The sequence below is a fragment of the Paramormyrops kingsleyae genome, chromosome 22 (genome assembly GCF_048594095.1).
Source record: "Paramormyrops kingsleyae isolate MSU_618 chromosome 22, PKINGS_0.4, whole genome shotgun sequence".
Taxonomy (NCBI): domain Eukaryota; kingdom Metazoa; phylum Chordata; class Actinopteri; order Osteoglossiformes; family Mormyridae; genus Paramormyrops; species Paramormyrops kingsleyae.
The window spans coordinates 21,521,189-21,543,846 of NC_132818.1; the positions used below are offsets into that span (position 1 = coordinate 21,521,189).

At 47.4% G+C, this 22,658-nt stretch overlaps 1 protein-coding gene across 3 annotated transcripts; it reads left to right on the top strand.

Moving 5' to 3' along the window:
* Positions 1 to 391: 391 nt before the first annotated feature.
* LOC111856037 (ras-associating and dilute domain-containing protein-like) lies at positions 392 to 21,309 on the top strand. 3 transcript variants are annotated; one of them, XR_002841022.2, is made up of 17 exons: positions 392 to 1,137; positions 2,262 to 2,567; positions 3,265 to 3,497; positions 4,113 to 4,393; positions 6,184 to 6,819; positions 6,992 to 7,029; positions 7,525 to 7,712; positions 8,351 to 8,442; positions 10,587 to 10,806; positions 10,895 to 11,067; positions 14,147 to 14,291; positions 14,379 to 14,545; positions 15,187 to 15,541; positions 15,675 to 15,793; positions 16,238 to 16,377; positions 16,646 to 16,794; positions 21,126 to 21,309. XR_002841022.2 is itself a non-coding variant. In XM_023835659.2 (16 exons), exons 1-16 carry the CDS (start codon positions 1,010 to 1,012, stop codon positions 16,716 to 16,718), a joined length of 3,294 nt encoding a protein of 1,097 aa, XP_023691427.1. In that variant the 5' UTR covers positions 392 to 1,009; the 3' UTR covers positions 16,719 to 18,252. The 3 variants fall into 3 exon arrangements, 1 of the variants encoding a protein (XP_023691427.1); XR_002841021.2 differs by lacking the exon at positions 21,126 to 21,309 and adding an exon at positions 16,951 to 18,254; XM_023835659.2 differs by lacking the exon at positions 21,126 to 21,309 and having other exon boundaries at positions 16,646 to 18,252.
* Positions 21,310 to 22,658: the final 1,349 nt, after the last annotated feature.

A 22,658-nucleotide genomic window follows, 5' to 3' on the forward strand; every position in this document is an offset into this window, starting at 1 on the left:
GCCTGACTGTTGTTTGTTACTATCTGCTCTATCCAGTCTCTTCCCTAGTACACTGTTACTATGTATCACTATTAAACCAGAAAGAGTTGTTTATCATTCCCGCGCTTTATCTCGTGATTGTGGTTCTTTGATGCCGATTGTGGAAACCTGCTTTGGTGTGATGATGCTGACATAGTGCTTTGTGGCTTGCATGTGTATGTGTTTGTTTTTAGTTCTGCTTTGTGGTTAAGATCCATCTTATTTAAATGCCATAGGAAGACAAAAAAGGCTGGTCTACGTGTGCGCCTCCAGTCCATCATTCATTGCCCCTCTGTTTTGTTCGTGTTTCGCTGCCGCTGCTGACGATGAGGTAACCGTGGAAACCGGAGCGAGCTTCATCTCGCGGAGGTCGCTCGCCGGCGCGTGCCGTGGTGCTCGCATCCTGGGTTGCAGCGCGTTACCCCGCTGATTTATGCTTTATATCGTTAACTAGTTACGAAAAATCTCCGGCGACATAAAATAAGCGCAGCACGGCGTGACAAAGCTCGGCGTTCGCGACGTTTTTTCGTTACATTTTTTACGCGGGCTACTTTTCCGACGCGTGTGAGTAACCGCGCCACGTTTCAAAAGTTACCTGAGGTGAACCTGACCCTTGCGAAATTATTCTAAATTCCTAAAATCTGACTGAAAGCGCTAAGTAGTACTTTTGGCGATGTTTCGGGTAGGGGGAGTCGTATCTCATAGATAAATCTGTGAGTAATAGGTATTGCTGAAACACTGAATCACCGACAGCTGGAGACTCAGCGCTTTTGATGCCAACGAAGCGGACTCAAGTCGTCGGCTGTATAAGTGGGATGATGCAACTGGCGCGACGCTATCGCGCTGTCCGGAAAATGTGCTGTTTATGTAAACTCTGTTAGTATAGATGGCGTTAGTTGCCTAAGTATGCCCATCGCTGGGTACGGAGCAGCGTGTTTGTGATTCATAAAGTTTTTTTTTTTTACCTTTATGCGTTACCGTGCTGTTAAACATGATTTCCAGAGAACACAATTATCAGATGTCCAAGTCAACTCTGAATATACCCGTGGGATTACTTATCCAATCGCCAAAAAAGCGCCTTGTGAAGTTAGGAAGAAATGCAAGCAATGGATCCGTACAGTAAGTTTTGTAGCTCTGTTTAAGTTAAACATGCAGTTTCTCTTAGTGTGAACTGTAGTCTACGGGATGGATAATTCACGTGCCGTAACTTTCAGACATCTGCAGCGTGAGCTTTGATGTACTTTCAAGTACTTATAAGTCGTCTAAAGGGGTATGTTAGAGAGACCGCTCAACGTGTTCAAAATAACACTGGATTTTTGTTTGGAATCGACAGAATGGCGTATATTCAATACAGTTCTTCTCCCAATGTTCGCTTTTATATTAAGTCGATTAAGTCTGTGTGGGTTTCAGACTCATTCAGTGCTGTGTGTCATTTCAGCCTATTCCTCTGGTTACCATGGCAAAATGGTGTGAATTAATAGTTAATCTTATGATCACGTGTGCAATAATATACATCTTATGTGAATTGGCGTCTCTGAACTATCCTTGCACGCCATGGGATGGGGTGATATCTTTTGTCTCATGCTCTGAACGTGATGGGATAGACTCTGTTAAATATAATTTTGAAAAACATATTTAAGCAGTCGACATATTTAGAAGCCTTCAAATTTATTGTTTTATTGTCATTGCTACTGTTGCAGCTGTACTTGTGTAGTTCTATATATTGAAGCATTGTAATCACTGAATCATTTTTCTTCCACATAGATCAGACAGTTCTCGCCCCCCTTCCTCCACCCCTTCCACAACATGCACACACTTGTGGATTATTCGTCTGCTCGAGCCGTGCGATCAGTGTCGCGTTTCACATTTTCTGCCTCAGTCATGCCTTAGTGATGCCTTCTGAGGTCTTCACGGTGCTCAGGTGACCTGCCGTACTTGTAGGTCCATGCGAATCCACATTATAATGGCAGAGGTGTCACGTTCTGGTTCCAGCTACCGTCAGCAATATTTGCGTCACCACCCATGCAGGAAAAAAATGCGACGTCCGCCGCACGGCGAACAGCGCTCCATGTTTTTTTTTTTTTTTTAATTTCTTTAATGGCCTTAACTCGCATGGGGAGCAAATGTACCTGGATAGCCAGGGAGTGATTAGTAGGCTCGCCTCTGCTGAGGTATACAGCCATCTTCAGTCTGAGCATCTCCAGACCGGCACGTTCATCGCTTGCCCCGTTATACATCTGCAGGTCCAAGCTGTCCAGTGCCACCACCAGGTCGGCTGAGAGTGCACTGCATAGGGAGTCCAGCAAGAACAAGGCCCCCTGGCACAGCCGCGGGCTCGCGGCCATCTTCAGCAGAGGAGCGCACCTGGACGGGGCTGGTGGCGACAGTGCCGTGCTGTCAGACAGCCTGAGCGAGATGTCCAGTCCGGATTCCAGCCCCAGCATCCTAAAGATCTTCGGCAGTGCCGTTTCCCAGGGGGCCCACTACAAAAGTGTGCTGGCCACCATACACTCCACCGCCAAGGAGATCATTCAGGAGGCCTTGGAAAGGTAAGACCTCACATGTCACAGCTGGCATGGACCTTGTTAGGTCTGATCACTAGTCCCGAGTATTTTAAGCCCCAATGCCAATCGTCCTTCAAAAAAATGGCAAGCATCAGGTAAACTTCACTGATATTTTCACTATCTTGGTGTAAGGCAAGTAAGTGATTGGGTCACGAATCAGGGAAGTGAAAAGATGCATCTCAGGAGAATGTGATGTGCAATGAAGGTTTGATAGAGAATTATTATATATATATATATTTATTTTTACACCTTTGGGGTGTCCCACAAAGCTAGATTTCTTGCTTAGCTGGATAACCTGTCAGATTTAAGGTAGTCTGAGCCAAATGTAAGTGAACAAAGATATAGACCATTTAGCCCAGACTACCTTAAATCCAAAAACTTAAATCCAAAAGTTAAATCGTGCTTTGTAGAACACCCTCTGTCATATTATGGTTATGTCACTGGTTTGTGATCAGGAAACCTGGAAAACCTGCAATTACACTCATGACCAACAGTGCATCATGATATAACTGAAAATGAAGATAATTTGGGCAAATTCCCGAACGTTTTTCTTGTAGAAGACTTCAGGCTTATGTTCGTCCTTACATGTGCTGTTAAAAGCTCCTGTTTCAGGACAGGAGATGTTCCAAAAGCATTGCAGATTGATTAGAAAAAGGTGACCAGCTGGGTGGTGTTGGCTCAGGTACGATCTGGAGGAGGATGCCGACGCGTACGTGCTGTGTGAGCTGGTCGGCTGTGACGGCGAGGACCTCCAGTGGCGGAGCGAGTGTTCGCGGGTCGTAGGGGCTCAGGAGAGACCCCTGCTGCTGCAGGCGATGTGGAGGCCCGCAGAGGGCTTTTCCCGCCGCTTTGAGATCCAGAGACGAGCCACTGTGGAGCAGAGCGTCCACATGGGCAAACAGGCTGCCACCTTAGGTATGTACATCTGTAGGGCTGAGGGTGGCGCTGTAGAGCTTGGGGGTAGCACAAAGACAAAGCAATTGGTGACTTTAAAACGCTTTACAGCTTGTAAAGGTTCTCTGAATTTTATTATGCGGGTAAAACCCCTAGTGCTAACAGTGAAGGCTAAATTAGCACAATTAGTCAGTTATTCAGTTCTTATAGCTGCTAAAGTGCTTGGCTGGACTGACAACCGGTGCATACACCAGGGCTGTAAGAGCTAAGCTGGGCTTTCTCTCCAGGCCGGTGGGGTGCCCCCATTAGATGTGGGTGTCCGGCAGTGGGTGCCACATCTACTGGCCAAAAGTGCACTTTCAGAATGTTCCATAGTGGCTACTTGTTTAGCATGGACTGGAAGCTCCTCTGCTTCCACCTCCCCGTTCCCTCGGTCAGTGGTGCAGGTTTCAGTAAAGGAAACGAGGGCTCCTGTGTGCACGTGAGTTTCTGTGTGCCTCTTCGGTATCGGTCATTGTACTCGAGTCCCGTGGTTATTGACGCAATCTAATCTCCAAGAAGTTTTGCTTTATTATGTTTCCTCATGTTTTTCTCGTTCTTTCCATCCCGACCTCTCTTAACCCTCAACCCCGCCAGGCTCAGGAAGGCTGCCAAAGACCGGCCCACGTGTAACCTCCATGCTGATGGAACTCGGGGGCAGGAGCCCCGAATTGTGGAGGAGCCTCAGTGAGCTGGAGTTGCCCCCGACATCGCAGGACCCCCCCCACGCCTACGAAGCACGGGGCCTGTCTGGGGAGAGAGAAGAGACTGAGAGCAGCGGGCATTCTGGCACCCAGCTTTTCAGCAGCCAGCAAGCTTCCTGCAAACTTCCCCAAACACCCTGTTTCTTGTTGCTGCAGGGATACAGCCCCAGACAGGTGGGACACACTCTATCCTGACTGCATGCTCAAACCCCGACCTGCAACCCATAGTTTGGGTGATGCCCTCACAGTCTGAGCTTGCAGTGCAGAGAGTTACCTGTACAGGGGTACGTTTTCCAAAAGCTGCCATTAGCAACGTACAACTGAATGGTTCCAACTGTCTAAGCTGCTAATGGTGTTAGCATGTTGTTTCTAACATGCTAGCAATTTGCTAAGTTGCTAACGCTGTTAGCAACTATGCTTTTGGGAGATGTACCTCAGATTGGTAAGCCATGTGAAGGTTTAGCCTGCAGTGCTCATACTGGGTTTAATGCTTATCTTATTTAATCTATTGAGGTGCCAATTTTCCCAGGACCTGTTTTTCTGGATTTCCTTATTACTGAGCAAACAAGGACAGGGCACAAAACACTTCCTTGTGTTACTAGCTGGTGATAAACCAGGCTGTCAGATGGGGTTTTTACATCCAGCCTTGGAGTGCATGCATGGAGTGTCATGATGTCACCATGAAAGGAATGGTGTTGGCTTGTTGCCCTTTTGGTTGGAATCCTTCTTTAACTTGAACTAGAACTTTAAAGAGGATTTATGTTGGTCTCTTTAATTCATATTATCCATATTTACACTTTTTATCAGACCGGCCTTTTCCTGGAATGTTGATAAGTACAGTGTCGGCGTTTTCTTCCAAATTCGTGTAGGTCCTTCCGTCAGGGAGTCTTGTTTACATAGTGACACGCCTCCTCTGCTGGCTTCTGGAACAAACAGACATGTGGAGTGAAGCACAGTTTTAACTTCCCCTTTTCGTAACAAACAACCTTCCTCGTGTGTGAGTTTTTAACTGTAAGCGCTAAGTAGTACTTTGGCGATGTTTCGGGTAGGGGGAGTTGTAGCTCATAGTCGTATCTCATAGTGCCGTGTTCTCCTTGCCTTTTGCTTTTGGCTGTGATCTGGTAAGAGCTATTGAGCACCCAGATTTCTCCGTTTGTTGTTCGAATCTCCCGTATTTACACAGCCATTCTGCTGGCCTGTGTCATGCTCCTCTTCTGCGGAACATATTCAGTGAAGAATCAGTCAGGTAATGCATTTGCTTGTTCCTGGAGGCCAGAAGGAGACTCACACTTAACATTGAGTTTACTTTATAAATCCCTGCAGGGAATTTTTGCTTAGCGGTTAAGACCCAAACACTACAGTCTCCTCAGAATGAATGTCACCCTGTATTGATGCATTAAAATGAGTATTTCTCATAGCACAAGGGTATAGCTACTACCCTATGCTCGTGGGACCTATTTTCTCCACTCAACCAGTAAAGTGGTTGATATACCAACATAGGGATTCTGCAGAAGATCCAGAGGCGGGTTAGAGCGCTTTCAACAATAGCTTCAGGGTCAGATGATGCCTGAGCTCTGCATCTTTCAGAATGACCTCATGCTGACCCTGTGTGCAACCTTCCCCTGATCTGACGTTGACGGTCTGGCCGCTCGATTGGCCTCCAGTCAGCAGGACCCACTTTAAAAGAGCTGTGGTTTGTTCAGAAATGGGTGACAAATCTTATTAGGACTTCCTAACATAAAGTCTTTGCGCAATTTGTTTCTGCTTTGCAGGTTTTAGAATAATAACAAGCCACTTCTAATCATTAAGGGGATAAAACATACTTTTTTTTGATGCCTGGGACAAATTTGGTGATAAGCTTATGGTTCTTATGGTTATTCCTAGTTATTTTGGCCTGATGTGCAGTTCAGAGATGAGTCACAGGGCTGCCATTCTGTAACCCGTCTGTCTCTCTGCTGTGCCAGGACTGCGTCATCTACCTGCTAGACGGGACGACCACAGCCTTCGGCCGCAGCGAGGGGGAGGAGGTGTTCGGTGCCCACCTCCAGCTGCACGCCCCCGACATCCTGCCCCTGCACTGCCGTGTGCTCCGCCAGGAGGCCCAGCCTGATGGCCAAAGGGCGGCGCTGCTGTTGGAGCCGCTCCACGGCGCCCCCGTCTCCCTCAATGGCACCACCCTGACGCAGCAGGTCCAGCTCTGTCCCTGGGATCTCGTAGGCTTGGGGAATCACTACATGTTCCTGTATAAGGACCCTACTGCTGGCCCCGCCCACAAAAGCCCCCCTTGGCTTACCTCTGGACACCAGAGGGCTGCAGTCTGCCCCACTTGTGGCTGCAGCCTCCCCCGCCCCAGCTGGGGGTTCTCACTAAGGCTGAAAGATCCAACGTGCCGAGATCTCTCCCTATCCTACGAGCTGGAGCACAAGGACCGGATCCTCGAGGAAATCTTCGCTGTGCTGGATCCCCGCGGCGATGACCCCAAGCTGACCCCAGCCTTCCTGCTATGCCTCTACATCCAGCACTCGGCCGTGAACTTCCGGGCTTCCGAATTCCGCCGACTGCTGCTCCACATCGCTGGCCACGTTCAGACCGCCGTGGGGGCAAGTGTCTACCTGACTGCAGCGGATGTTTACTTTCTCACACCTCCTGCATTACCTAAGCTAATAAATAATTAATCTTTGTTCCCGTAGCTTAGTGATAAATGGAACGATGTTCTGCCTGTTGCTATGCTACAGTTCTCCTCTTGTCTGAATATCTTTTCTCCCTCAACAGGACGTGACGCAGGAGCTCGCCTCGGTCCAGCCTGAAACGTGAGAACGCTGACCTGTTATACTCGTTCGGCACGTTTCCCAGTTATATACCCACCCCCAGCCTGTGCCACCTCGCCCCAGCCGTCCTGGCCTGGGTGACGTTCAGAGGCTTTGGTTTGTGACCCGAACGTGCCGCCCGGAAAGCTGGGCAGCCAATGCTGGGCATCACAGCGCCCTCTGATGATTAGCGTTTTGAAAAAGGGCTGCTTGTTCTTATCAGTTATTTCCTCCTTGGGGGGCCATTATTCTCAAAGGGATGGGAAACGTTGCTTCCACAGGGGATTCGTTTTAGGGAAATCGGAGCCAGTTATTCGAGCTGCCGTTGGTCACGGTCCCTTACATTTTCTTTACCTTCTGCTGCATCACATACGGTTGATGTTATCTACTGACCGCTTATAATAACGCTCGTCTGAAATGACCCCTATAGCTGGTTTTAGCCGTTTACCCAGAATGCCGTGGGCTTGTGGGTGTGACTCTGGATTCCCTCCCCCATAGGCCCTCTGGTGGGGGACAGGGTGACTTGGGGGAGTCACAGTCCGTGCCGATACCTGACATCCGCCCGCTGGTGCTGTGGATGGCCAACAGCCTGGAACTGCTCCACTTCATTCAGCAGGAGGTTCCGCGTCTGCTCCCCTGGGCTGAGGAGGAGGAGGAGGAGGAGGACGCTGAGCAGGATGATTCAGGTGATGCTTACTGCTGAATCGCCCTCTCGTCATCCCCCTAAACGGATCTGTATTTCTGATCAGGGCACGCTCCAGAAGTCTCATGGAGACCGAGCAGTGTCCTTTGTTTGGGCCTCTGAGTGTCTTTCAGGCTTTCAGAAAGTTAAAACATCTGTTTAAGGAAGGAAATTTTATGGGTTATTAGTCCATAATGTTGGTGAGGAATGAGTTAGTGCAAGGCGTGTTCTGCATCTTAGGTAGTAATGCACGGGTGTAGACTGTTCATGGAATCAAACTTGTATTCATGAATGTGTTGCACTTTACACATTAGTTCAAATTTTCTCCCTATTATTGATGATGTTCTTTAATCGAATCTCCCGATAATGGCTGTACTGCCTTCTGCTACTGTTTACTTTTTTAAATGAAAAAGCCCAGATACATATGATGAATAAGTCGCAAAACATTTTTCCACATTGTTGTAGGAAAACGTAGCTCCTACGTATAAGTAGTGCTAACAACGCAAAGATTGTGGGTTCAAGTCCCAGAGAGCACACATAGCTTGTAACCCTTCCCTCTGCTGTAAGTCTCCATGGATAAAAGCGTCAGACAGATGCGTGTAAATGAAAACGGCTGGTAAACTCCAGCTGTCGTTTCTCCAGGAAGCCCAGGGTCGCCCTGGCAGCAGGCCATCACAGTCCTGGACGAGGTGGTGATGTTTACATTCCAGCAGTCTGTGTACCACCTCACCAAGGTGAGTCCTCCCCAGCCTACCCTGTAAGACCGGGACAGCAGCAGGGACACTGTCTTACACGGCAGATAGTTACAGGTCTGTCATGTTGCTGTCAATAGCGGAAATGTTTTGCACGTGATACTGGAAGATTAGCCTAGCAGCACCTAGTTGACTCCTTGATGGCTATATACTTGTAATGTATTACCTGTGTCACTTATATGCCTGTTAAATAAATAAAAAAAACTAATAAATAAATAAATGTAGCAGAAATATGAATTGTAACTGCGCCAGGCTGCGTCTGTGAGGGCGTGTATAGCTGCTGTCATATTATACTTATGAATAGAATTTCAGAAATTCACATCTGCTTTGTGCTCAGAATTACACCCAGAGCCCTGGAATCACACAGCAATCATTTGGTATGTGGTTACAGAGAATGGATATTTGCCTTCAGCCAACAAATTCATTTGGAATTTGCTTTCGGCGATGCAACCAAATGTTTGGCCGCATTCAGACGTAAAGCAGTGTGGTCTGGATTTGTAGCTTCTGGACCTGAAATGCCCAACACTGTCGCAAAGTCCATAGTTAGGTATGTGATCATGCATTTTTGGTGGGGGTCACCAACTCTGGTCTGCTTTCATTTTGGGTCCCTGACATAGACTGTCTAATCTTTATTAAAGATGACTGGAAATACACCACATAGCAAGAAAAACACGTCATTAAACCATTTAAAACCGTATATGTATATATTTATATTTACTGGTCAGGGGTGAGCAGTGTTTTATGAAGAGAAATAGCTTATTACCTGTAGAAACTCCTTTCCTCATTCTCACTGGTTCACTAACCTCTAAGGCCCGTTTCTTAGGTTTCTTAATTAGAATGAATTAAAGCGAAATGCCGCTTTTTATAATTCTTAATTATCGTTGAATGCTTATTAGCATAAGGTCTTTCAGGTCTTTGAATAATTAACAGCCACCTATTTGAGGACAAACCATTGTTCTCTGTCCCGTCTCATGCCCTCACTTGCATATTTTTGTCCTGTCGTTTGAATGTTGGCAAGCCAGTGTATTCTTGTTGTGTTCGCTGGCCATTTCACCTGCCTTTCAGGCCCAGTGCAGACAAACGTAGCGTATCATTTTGACAAAACAAAGAAGAAACACGTAGGCAAACAAAACAGGTGTTGAGCATTGGGAAGGGCTGTTGTGGACGGTGTGTGAGTTTCAGGTTGTGAGGGGAAAACTGACAGTCACTGGATGTCAATGGCATTACGGCACAGGTGAAGTGAATCGGTGCTTTCATCACCTAACCCAGCTCTGCCCCATGATATCCAAACCCCCGCTGTCATACATCAACTGCCATGATCTCATTTGGAAGGCAGTGGAATGAAATGATGGGGATGGCTTACAGACCAGGTTTCCAGTGTCCCCTGTTCAGGGGGCTTCTGAGCTGGGTATGTCACAAAGATTGTGCACGTTAAGTGTGTTTATATTACATTGTGGGGGCCACATGTTCCCCACAATGTAATAAAAACCTGCTGTTTTGTGGGGACCATTTTTCAGGTCTCCAAAAAGATCTGTGAATGCAATAAAAATAAAAATGCCAAAAGTCTCGTATTTTGTTTGGTTACTTATGGTTAGGGTTAGGGCTGGGTAGGGGTTAAGGTTGTCATGTTGGGATTAAAGTTTTGCCTGTAGAAATTAATGGAGTCCCCGCAAAGATATAATTACAAACCTGTGTGTGTGTGTCTATGCTGTGTGTGTGTGTGTCTGTGCTGTGTGTGTGTGTCTGTGCTGTGTGTGAGCTTCACATGGGAACACCTTAGTCATCTCAGTTTTCATATCTCAAGGCAGTCAGATCAAACCAGTGAAATTAAACGAAAGGCCTCTTAGTCTTTCCAAGTCCCCTTGGGCTAAATGAAGGTTTGATCCAGTTTCTCACAAAGCATTTGGTGTCTGTGTTAAAGCTTGTTAGTTGGTTGGTTAGTTAGTGATCCTTCTTTTAATGGGCAGCATCGCGGTCAGGACCAGCACATGGCACCGAGTTTTATCTCCAGAGGATTCAGCCAGGTCACATGACGGCAGCCACCCCCCCCCCCCCGCTTTCAGACGCCTTGGCTCTGGTAGCCTCCATATGCTTAGACGCCTTCTGCCCTCGCCCTCCCCCCCCAGAGCCTGTATAGCACCTTGTCTGGCCTGCTGGACAGCAGCCCCTTCACCGAACGCGGTCAGCTGCAGACGCCCAAGGCCGTCCTGGACACGGTGGCGGTGTTCAGAGACGCCATGCGGCTGTTCAGCTCCTGCGGCGTGCACCGGGACGTCGTCACCCAGCTCTTCGCTTACCTCTTCTTCTTCACCAATGCCTCCGTCTTCAATACACTCATGGAGAGGGGTAAGTGCTGATGCAGTGGGCGGGGCCAGGGTGGGGGTGGGGTGGGGGGGCACAGTCTCTGATTGCGATGGCTGGATTCTGTGTTAAGGAGCCACAGGAGGGTTCTACCAGTGGTCCAGGGGTGTCCAAATCCGGGCCAACCTAGACCTGCTGATGGACTGGATCCAGGGCGCGGGGCTGGCCGACGTGGCGGACGGATTCTTCCAGAAGCTCTCGTCGGCAGTGAACCTGCTGGCCACACCCAGGGAGACGCTGCTGCAGGTATGCGGAGAGGTGTCAGTGACGGAGACCGGCCAGAAGTGTGGTCTGTGGCCCCCCGAACATTCAGTGACACTACATTAATAACATTCGCAGCGACCACAAGGACAGAATAATGTGGAATTTCAGGTTGCTTGATGCATGTCAAGATGACAGAAAATAAGTAAGATTATAACACAGGACCCACCCATTGTTGACAGCATGCTTACAGTCTTAAACTAATAATATTAAATTAGGTGACCTAAACCTTGCCTGTCTCTGTCAGTCAGGAAAAGGGGTTATATGCTTTCTTAGTTTAGGAAGGTTATAAAATATTGCTTTAAGTAGCTACCAGGCTGCATTGAATATGTGGCCCGGCTTGCTGTAATCGGGAGTGTTTTTTCAGCGCGGGGAAGCGGTTGGGGATTTGGCCTCGTGGGCCCCATTGGTTTGATGTGGAGCAGGTTGTTTGGTCGTGTGTAATGGAGTGTGGCTTTCCTGCCGGCCAAGCCATGATGTCACGGAGAGGCTAGGAGTTCCCGGGGGAGTTTACAATCCTGTGGTGTGTCTGGTGACAACTGACGCACTCGTCCTGTCACCGTGAAAAGCACGGTACATAGACTTCCTCAGTCTCACTAGGGGCACGGCAGGTTTTACCTGTGACTAAAACTTCCCTTCAGTGGATTATTACGCAAATTGCATTCACCTTCACGCTAAAACAGGCATGAAATCCATGGACTCTGCACTCTTCCTAATCCGTTAATTAAAATTCATCACAGTTTTTACTTGTGGTACAGCCTGGGCAAAATTTCCTTCTCCTGTTCTTCACGGAATATGTAGTGATGAAGCAAATAATTCTGCTTAAAATGTAATGATGCCAGTATAACTAACAAAAAAAAACAGATACACTGGATTGAACGTGCATCAGAAAACATTTAACTTTTAGAGACACTCTGATCCTCAGTTTTGTTCCTTAAGGGCTGAAACTTAACTCTAAGCCCATAGGTGACGTATTCCCAGTTCGGACTTGTCGACTCTGCTCCCAGGGACCGGTGCGGAATGCTGTGAAACACAGCCCGCGTGTTGCTAAGCGGAGAGACTTGCGTTGCCGTGGCGCTGCACTTTGCGGTCAGCAAAGCACTGCCCTTAGAATACTCGCTCTCGCGGTTGTGCCCTTTTTTTCAAATTATTTTCGGCTTCTCCGCCGCGGACACACCCAGGGCCGATGGAACGGTGCCAGGACGCTTTCCTGTTTTCTCCCTTTCCGCTCCGTGACGCGTCTCAGCTCTCAAGTATTTGTTGATGTGCAAGTCAAGCAACTTCAGCTGCATCCCAACCCTCTTCCTCCTTTTTGTTAATATCTGGGGGTCCCCATATAGCTGGTGAAGGAAAGGCGATTCCTCAGTGCTTAACAGCCGAGCCCCATGCAGATTCTTACGTGGGCGGCCCAGGGAGGGGAATCTGTCATGAGGGCATTACATCAAAGGTAACGTGACAGGGCAGTGCCACCTATAATATCCTGTCCTTAAGTTACATTCTAAAGCAGCTTACGCAGATTTATTTGGTTAAACAGTGGAAACAGATGGTCTGCATAAACTTAGTCCTAACCAGGACGGATATGGCCCAGCAAATGCCGACCCGCAATGACCCACGGAACTCGTTCCAAATGTTCACTTGTATAAAATGTAAAAAACGTCGCTGGTTAAAGACAGGGTTTAAAAATAGGGTTTTATGGAAAAGAGGACGTTAGAGGAGGGGAAGTGTCTCTGTGTGTCTGTAACAGGGGTAACGTCTATGTGTGTGTGTGTGTGACAGGGGTAACCCCTGTGTGTGTGTGACAGGGCTGATGTCTGTGTGTGTGTGTGTGTGATAGGGCTGATGTCTGTGTGCGTGTGTGTGTGTGACAGGGCTGATGTGTGTGTGTGTGTGTGTGTGTGATAGGGCTGATGTGTGTGTGTGACAGGGCTGATGTCTGTGTGCGTGTGTGTGTGTGTGTGTGTGACAGGGCTGATGTGTGTGTGTGACAGGGCTGATGTGTGTGTGTGACAGGGCTGATGTCTGTGTGCATGTGTGTGTGTGTGATAGGGCTGATGTGTGTGTGTGACAGGGCTGATGTGTGTGTGTGTGTGTGACAGGGCTGATGTGTGTGTGTGTGTGACAGGGCTGATGTCTGTGTGTGTGTGACAGGGCTGATGTCTGTGTGCGTGTGTGTGTGTGACAGGGCTGATGTGTGTGTGTGACAGGGCTGATGTGTGTGTGTGTGACAGGGCTGATGTGTGTGTGTGACAGGGCTGATGTGTGTGTGTGTGACAGGGCTGATGTGTGTGTGACAGGGCTGATGTGTGTGTGTGACTGGGCTAACCCCTGTGTGTGTGTGACAGGGCTGATGTGTGTGTGTGTGACAGGGCTGATGTGTGTGTGTGTGACAGGGCTGATGTGTGTGTGTGTGACAGGGCTGATGTGTGTGTGACAGGGCTGATGTGTGTGTGTGACAGGGCTGATGTGTGTGTGTGACTGGGCTAACCCCTGTGTGTGTGTGACAGGGCTGATGTGTGTGTGTGTGACAGGGCTGATGTGTGTGTGTGACAGGGCTGATGTGTGTGTGTGTGACAGGGCTGATGTGTGTGTGTGACAGGGCTGATGTGTGTGTGACAGGGCTGATGTGTGTGTGTGACTGGGCTAACCCCTGTGTGTGTGTGACAGGGCTGATGTGTGTGTGTGTGACAGGGCTGATGTGTGTGTGTGTGTGACAGGGCTGATGTGTGTGTGACAGGGCTGATGTGTGTGTGTGACAGGGCTGATGTGTGTGTGTGTGACAGAGCTGATGTGTGTGTGTGTGACAGGGCTGATGTGTGTGTGTGTGACAGGGCTGATGTGTGTGTGACAGGGCTGATGTGTGTGTGTGACTGGGCTGATGTGTGTGTGTGTGACAGGGCTGATGTGTGTGTGTGACTGGGCTAACCCCTGTGTGTGTGTGACAGGGCTGATGTGTGTGTGTGTGTGACAGGGCTGATGTGTGTGTGTGACAGGGCTGATGTGTGTGTGTGACAGGGCTAACCCCTGTGTGTGTGTGACAGTGCTCACACTGTCCCTCTGCCCCCAGGCTTCCTGGAGCTCCCTGCGGAGCGACTTTGAGCCGCTGAGCCCAGCACAGCTCCATCACATGCTGCAGCAGTACCGCTCGGGCCGAGCCTGCCCCACTGCGTGGAGCCCAGCGCCTCAGGACGCCGTCGCCGCGTGGTCAGGAGGTGAGCGCGCCCGCGTCCAGCACCTGTAGCGCTTTCCCTTTTCGCTGACTCCGCCCCCTCACCTGTCCCCGTCCGCACCTTCCATAGCCGACGTGCTGGAGAGCTTTGAGGGGCATCCCCCGCTCGTGCTGCCCAGGAGGGACTTCCAGCTGCGGCTCGGCAAGCCGGTCCCGGATCCTGGCCTGGTGGCGCGGCTACAAAGCCTGCAGGACTTCGTCTTCTCGCTCGCTCGGCCCTCCGCGCACCCGGGGCAGGTTAGCATCACCAGCATATGCCTCCTCTGATTCTGATGTATATACATGTCCTCCACATCAAACACTTATTTTGTTCTCATTCCCATCCATCCATCCATGGCCATTTTTCCAGGTTCTTGGTAGATCTGTACCATGTCCCAGCAAGAACAACCCATCCAGGTGTCCCTGTATCGTAGGATACATGCTTATCGCTCTCAGGAAAAAGGGTACAGCCCTGGTGTAGTTTTGTACCCCAAGGTACAAATTAATGTTTTCTTCCTCCATTGGTACGAAAATGTTCCCCCGAGTCAAATTCTTTACCTTAAAAGGTGCATTTACTTACAGCTGAGGGTACAATTGGCAGCCCCTTGAGGGTACAGGCCCAGTGATAAGTAATTGTACCCTGAAAGGTACAAATTGGTACTTTTTTTTGACGGTGATAAACAGAATCATTTACCGTGGCCTGTTTACAGGCACCAACTCAAATGTTTGAATTGCAGGACGAAGCTGAAGTAGCTGATGTACTCTCCAGTGTTCACTGATCGCATCACATGACCTAGTTTGGCAGCACGTTTCTCAGTTATGAGCCCTGGGCCTCAGTGCGCCATCTGCTGGTCAGTTCTCGCAGTCTGTCCTCACGAAAGTCTCGGTTCTCTGTTCAGTGTCCCCCGATGCAGAAGCCGTGTTCAGAAGCTTCCCCCCCTATGAAGAACTCGACAGGCACTGTCCCGTACGACGGAGCTGCGGTTTTGTCCCAGCGTTCGGCGGCACCGCGAAGCCCCAGTGTCAGCGACCTGAGCTCCTGCCAGACTGTCCTGACTCAGAAGCTGAGGAGCTTAGAACTGCAGTGCAGCCTGCGCGAGCAGCCGGACCTCAGCTGTCACAAAGGCCTAGCCCTGGACCCCTCCTGCCTGCTCACCCCTCCCAACACCCCCCAGGGCCACGAGCTGGCTGAGCCCGAGGCCAACCTGCAAGGTGGCGCTCTGGAGAGAGAGGCGGCTGACCAGCAGAGACAACGTAAGTGTCTCCTCCGGGACATTCATCAGTGATGATGTAATTTGCGTTGCAGATCCGATAGGTTAAGCAGAGAATGGGATGAGCGCTGAGGCGCAATCAGAATGCTGATTGGCTAATGCTTGTGATCCCTTAGGTAAGAACCAATCACCATGCTGCAAGAATAAGGAGGACTGTGAAATGGATGAGGAAGTGTTCAGCGTGGAGCTGCAGATGGGATCCCAGGGGCTCGGACTGGCCCTGGTGGATGGGATGGTGAGGAGGGGGACCGTTCTCCCCACGTTAATGCCGGTGCTGGTCACGTGCTCATGTCTCATGGTCACCGTTTGCTTATCTGTGTTTCCCAATCCGGTCTGACAGGGGGAGCAAAAATGTGGACTGGCTGTGGGTCCCTGAGGACCGAATTGGGAAACACTGGCTTATATCAATATTTGTGCTTTATTAATATGAGTTTTATTTTGTTTAAACTGCCTCACAACTGCTAACAGGACACATATCTGATACACAGGTTAAGTCCGTTAGCTTACCTGCTGCTGCTGAATTTGTTCAGTTTTGTGTGTAATGGCGCCCCCTGTAAGTTGAAGGAGGTGCTGCTTGGTTCGATTTGTGGTGAACAGCTACTTCTGGCTGCAGTGCATCGGTACACCAGCAGGTGGAGCCGTTACGGGTAGCTGACTGACGATTGTTTCTGCTGGATAGTCGACGCCGATGAAGATGAGCGGAATTTACATTCGCTCTGTGGTTCCGGATTCACCTGCCGGCCAGTGCTGCAGACTGGGCCCTGGAGACCGTATCCTGGCCGTAAATGGACAGAGCCTGGTGGGAATGGAGTACCACAGGTGAGCAGGAGCGGAGCTCTGTGTGTGTGTGTGTGTGTTTCTGTGTGTTTTTGTGTGTGTGTGTGTTTCTGTGTGTTCCTGTGTGTGTGTGTTTCTTTGTGTTTCTGTGTGTTTCTGTGTGTGTGTGTGTTTCTGTGTGTGTGTGTTTCTTTGTGTTTCTGTGTGTGTGTGTGTTTCTTTGTGTTTCTGTGTGTGTGTGTTTCTTTGTGTTTCTGTGTGTGCTGCCTTGTGCGTATTAACAGATATGTCTGTGTTTTTGCTTTCACAGTGGCAAGGAGCTCATGCAGACATCAGGAGACAAGCTCAGTTTGCTGGTGGCCAAATGTGTATGGAAGGTTTAGCTTGTATGGGAGCTAACTGGACAATCTGGGCCATGAAGTACACTTTAAAGCTCAGGGACCTTTGCGTGAGCTGCAGGTATTGAGTTTTCTTACTGGAGTTTTTCCACATAGGAAAAAACATATTTTTGGGATATTTAAATAAGTTTACTTTTTTTTACTTATTGAGGAAAAGTTACTTCAACATATTTTTATTCGCTGAAAAGCTTTATTACATTTCTCATTTGAATTGCAGGCTGAAAACAGTGTAAAATCATGACGTTTCTGGGCTGGATTCTGGCTGGAGTGTAAACATTTAGAATATGTACATAGCAATTGAACGTTAATGTACGGGAATGTCATGCATTACAATGCCATGGCGGTAACATATGCACTATGTTAAAATTGGCGACCTGTTAGGTGTACTGGGTGCACTGGGATTCTGGCCAAGCTGCTGGACACACTGGTGCTGCCTGACTTTGTTTCAACTCTGTTCAGATCCTTATTGGCTGAAAGACACAGCCAAGTACTCCTGGGTCCTGAGGTCCAAATGCATGAATATATATTTACTATGTAAACAAAGGTAAAGACTTTTTACTTTTTTCAGAAGGCCAGTGCATATGGGATGCAAGACTTTGTTACAGTTTATAATTATAATTATTTAATCCTTAGTTAATTTTGTTGTACTATTTTATTTGAAAATACCGTTTCTGTTACACATTAAATAATGTTGCCAAAGCAAAAATGACAGGTCACATATCTTTAAAAAACAGCATTTAAATCTTATATTCAGCTGATTACTGTTCTGCCTCACACCTCTGGAGCCAGGGTTCGAGTCTCCATCATGGCTCTGTGTGTGTGGAGTCTGCATGTTCTCCCCATATCGTCGTGGGGTTTTCTCCAGGTGCCCTGGTTTCCCCCCACAGTCCAAAAACATCCTGAGTCTAACTGGAGTTACCAAATAGCCCGTAGGTGTGCATGTGTGGGTGACTGGTGCGTGAGGGTGTCCAGTGATCTGCCTGCAATGGGTTTGCAGCCCATCCTGCGTTATTCCCTGCCTTGAACCTGTAGCCCCTGGGATAGGATCCAGACCCCGCGACCCAGAATAGGACAAGCAGTTACAGAAAATGGATGGATGGATGGATGGATTACTGTCACTGTCATGTGATCCAGGTGTTCATGGAATCTTGGAGGTCCTGAGCCACAGCTCCGTGTGCAGACACCACCCACTGGCACACATGCATCATTAAACACACAACATGTACTTCAGAAAGAGTGCTGTCACACTCTTTCTGTTCAACAGGATCCAGTGTGACCTCTTCCTATGAGCGACCTGACACTTTAACTGCTAACCCATGTATCATTCCAGTGGGACCTCTTCATATGAGCGACCTGACACTTTAACTGCTAACCCATGTGTTATTCCAGTGTGACCTCTTCATATGAGCGACCTGACACTTTAACTGCTAACCCATGTATCATTCCAGTGTGACCTCTTCATATGAGCGACCTGACACTTTAACTGCTAACCCATGTGTTATTCCAGTGTGACCTCTTCATATGAGCGACCTGACACTTTATCTGCTAACCCATGTATCATTCCAGTGTGACCTCTTCCTATGAGTGACCTGACACTTTATCTGCTAACCTATGTATTATTCCAGTGTGACCTCTTCATATGAGCGACCTGACACTTCATCTGCTAACCCATGTATCATTCCAGTGTGACCTCTTCATATGAGCGACCTGACACTTTAACTGCTAACCCATGTATCATTCCAGTGTGACCTCTTCATATGAGCGACCTGACACTTTAACTGCTAACCCATGTATCATTCCAGTGTGACCTCTTCATATGAGCGACCTGACACTTTAACTGCTAACCCATGTATCAGTCCAGTGTGACCTCTTCCTATGAGCGACCTGACACTTTAACTGCTAACCCATGTATCATTCCAGTGTGACCTCTTCATATGAGCGACCTGACACTTTAACTGCTAACCCATGTATCATTCCAGTGTGACCTCTTCATATGAGCGACCTGACACTTTAACTGCTAACCCATGTATCATGAACCCAGGTGTCAGACGGGTCCGTTATCATTAAATGGACCTGAGTATTTCTGCTTAAAAGTAGCCATATTATCTTGTTGCTCGAACTCTGATCTGTCAATTCAGCTGACTTGTGTCTTGATCACTCTGCTGAAGAACTAGTATATATCCGGGTGCACCAAAGGTTTCAGTAATGTGACAGATTCCTGAGTAATTTTCCCATGAAACTATTGGAAATGCCAACCCAGACATTAACATAAAACTTCCTTATTTTCCAAACCACATACCAAATCATTGTTATATATGAATATATACAGTAAAATCCCATTATAATGGACTTCAAGGGACCTGGCAAAACAGTCCATTATATTCAAAGTCCGTTACATCCAGAGTTCCTGTATACACAGAACACAACTACAGGACACCATTTACTCATGCCACACCCCAGCAGACACACAGCGAAATTCTGTTATATGCGAGTCCGCTATATCCGATGCTTTTTCTGCATGTTTGTAAAGGAGCACGGGTCGGGACCAGCGGATCTCGTCTGTTATAGACAATACTCCGTTATAAGCGAGTCCACTATAACGGGATTTTACTGAATAGTCTTTCCTTGAGCTTGTTTTTATTTTTTTTCTCGGTTAAGTGTCAGGTGTCTGTTAGAAAGACCAAGTGTTCAAAAATAAATACTATGCTCTCCATAAAAATGATTTTTAAAGGCTGTAGATTTGGCACACAGCGACAAAGACAATGTGTTAAAGCTTGATTTTTTAACAAAAAGAAATTTGACCCTAGTAGATGCTTTTGTGTAAAACTTGCACAACCACCTTGGTTCTGTGTCCCCAATATGCTCCTTATTTTTTTACGTGCTTTATAGACTCCATGTTTCCCTGTATGAGCTGTTGGTTATCATGCACATTCCGAACTTGTTCAGCATTTGTGATTATGATTGTGGGCTGTTGTACATGGGCGCTGGCATTGACCATTTTGGCGTGACATTGATCACAGCTCAGGTCACAATCCCCGCACTTTGCACTGATGGATACAGTTTAGCCAGACGCAATGCAGTAGTAATTTTAAATGGAAATTACCAGTGTTCATTGAAATGCTTGGTACTGGTGATTCGAGTGTGGTTTAAGGGGACGGTAATTGGCCTCATGCTCTGCTGTGTTGCTCTGACCCCCGTCATCCATACAAGTAGCTGAACCTCCTTAAACTCAACAACACCATCTGGGGTGAGGAGCACGATATGCAGACTGAAAACACTTCGGAACATCGTCCACACATTTATGGCTTTATGCAATAAACGGAACCTCCAGTGTTAAATGTGTCACATTTTATTCACATACATTCTCTCGCCAGAGTACTTGTACACATATTAATATCACTATGCTGCACATTTCAAATCCTGTACCATTGGGACCAGGTGGGATCCTCATGGTTCCTTAAATATAGCATGTGGTTTGGTAGCTTCCATTCTTCTGCTCAGTGGTCAGCAGAATTGGTCACGTCTTGCATGTTTCTGCCTCTCGGTGATCGCTGCTGCTTAGGGCCGTTTTCAGATTGAGGCCGGCATGTTTATACCTGCTGAAATCTCTATCCCCGAATATCATCAGGATTACAATTTTTATCAGTCTGCTGTTAAATGTTATAACCGAGTGATATTCTGTAAATGCTATGTAAAGAGTACAAGATACAGAGGGTGGACATTTTTGATGCTAGAGTTACAGAAAGACTGTTTTCAAAGGATACGCTTTGACTTACGCAGAATAATTACTAGTTTCAAGGCAGCGAAAAATACCATCATCTAAAATCCAGCCCAGGGGCAAGGGTGGCCTGTTGCAAAATCTCTGACATTTTGAGCTGCTGCTTTGTTAAGCAACTTAATTCCTGAAACACTGGCTGATCTTAATATAAAAAATTCTTATCTGAAAAATTACCTTAAGCACAACAAAAATCAGTCCATTCTGAAACTTGGGATGACAGTGCAGAAAGGCACCTCTGAACATAACCTGGCAACCCTAGAAGTACATAACCTGGCAATCGTAGAAGTAGTTGTCGAGAGCTCTACCTTACATTACATTGGCCTGCCTCATAAAGTGGCCATTGAGTGCATTTATTATATTACATCGGTACATTATATTCCAATATTTATTATATTTACAGACCATACAAAAGGCAGACACATCATTCAATGTGACATGAATGGCAGAAATATACAGAATTAACCTAATATTTCTGTGCCAATGCTCAATAAATAATGTATCACGCTAATTAAGTTATTACATTACTCTTTCTACTGGATAACAATCTGTTATCTATACGGCCTCCGTGATATAAAATCCTGAGCAGTAAAATGCGATATTTCTTACATGCGAAGCAGGAAGAGTGTCTCTGGATGGCAGCGCTGTGACATAAACGGATGCCAGTGATGGATGATGGGGCACATACCTGCCAAGGAACTCAGCTGGACGCTGGCGCTCTGAAAACCACCAGGTAATGCTGCATGATGCCAGCCCAGTGATACCGAGGGGCCTGGAAGTCGGCACACAGAAACCATCTGGCATATGAGGTCAACTGTGGCAGCTTCATGCCATTATTTCAATGCTAAACTTGCACGTAAGAGGTTGCACATCAGTTTGTGCAGATTCTGGTACTTAAACTACCCCTTGCAGCAATTGTAGTAAAGGTGTTGAGAATATTTAGAATACAAAGTAAAATAGTTACAGATCCATGAGAAAGTTAAGTAACGGCATTCCTATTTGGAAGCACAATAGTTATATGAAGGTTCATTGTGCATTTTGCAGGTAAAACATTTAGTGTGATGGTTCCTAAGCCTTTTCTCAGTCAGCTGTACACAAGCTCAAAGGAATCTGCCCTCCTATGTGGAGGCTTCTTAAATGGGCAGTGCAACTTGTCTGGCCACCCTTAAAAATAGTGCAGATTTCCCCATTTTTAAATTAAAATACACAGTTGAAGTCCTTAATTGAGTTCATCTTAAGATATGCAGAATTAAGTGATGTCATTTTGATAGATTTCAATTATGCTTGAGTCTGCTATAATTCTAAGCAACAAAAAACGATAAAAGTTTTCTGTCATTACAAACGGGGTCGGGGTCAGCGGCCGTCTGACCTGCCCTTCGTGTTCCCTCCCCATTTGGCCAGCAGGTGTCGCTGGTCATCCTGTCCTCCTTCCTGTTACTTCCCTGGTGTGTTTTGCCTGTTCCCCAAACTGCTGCATAGCTCAGTGGGCGGAGTGTGTGGCTTGGGGGCAGTTAGCCCGCTAGTGGTGGGTTCTGGGCTGGCCTTGGGTCCTGCTTTATCTATTTTTTTAATTAGTTTTGTTCCCCAGTGTTTCTTTTCTGTTTTGGTTGCCCTGCTGCTTTCCTGTAAATTATTATTTGGTTCTGTAAATTATCCTAGTGTCGTAATTCCCAGTGTAGCCAGTGTTTTTAGTTCTGTGCTCGTTACTGTAACTCGCTCCACCTGTTGCTTGTTGCTCTGTCTCGGTTGATTGGTTAATTGTCATGTTGCGCACTTGCCCTCTCATTAGCAGGTTTGTAGTTTCTATTTAAGAGCCTGTGTCGTCTCTGTTCTTTAGTTAGTCATTAAACATGGTGTGTTCCTGCATTTCCTGTCCCCTTGGGTTTTGTTAGTGATCTGTGTCTTTAATAAACCCCTTTTTGTCTTGCAGCCACTAAGTGGATGGTCACCCTCATTCCCGCCTGTGCCATGTCGGGCCATAAAACAGGGGTGCTGCTAGAAATTTTAGACCCCATGAAAGTCCATCACAATTATGTTCCAAACTTTTTAGGGCCCCTGTGAATCTTCCTAACCTCAACCTGCTTTGCAGTGAACCTGACTACAAATACAAAAAAAAAATCTTAAAGCTGGCTCATTTTTCCAAGAATCCT

What these genes read in the sequence shown, in the direction of transcription:
- LOC111856037 (XM_023835659.2), top strand. Translation starts at nt 1,010, where the DNA reads ATGATTTCCAGAGAACACAATTATCAGATGTCCAAGTCAACTCTGAAT. An exon ending in CAATACACTCATGGAGAGGG is followed by an intron (nt 10,807 to 10,894) that starts GTAAGTGCTGAT and finishes TTCTGTGTTAAG; the next exon opens with GAGCCACAGGAGGGTTCTAC. An exon ending in GTGGGAATGGAGTACCACAG is followed by an intron (nt 16,378 to 16,645) that starts GTGAGCAGGAGC and finishes TTGCTTTCACAG; the next exon opens with TGGCAAGGAGCTCATGCAGA.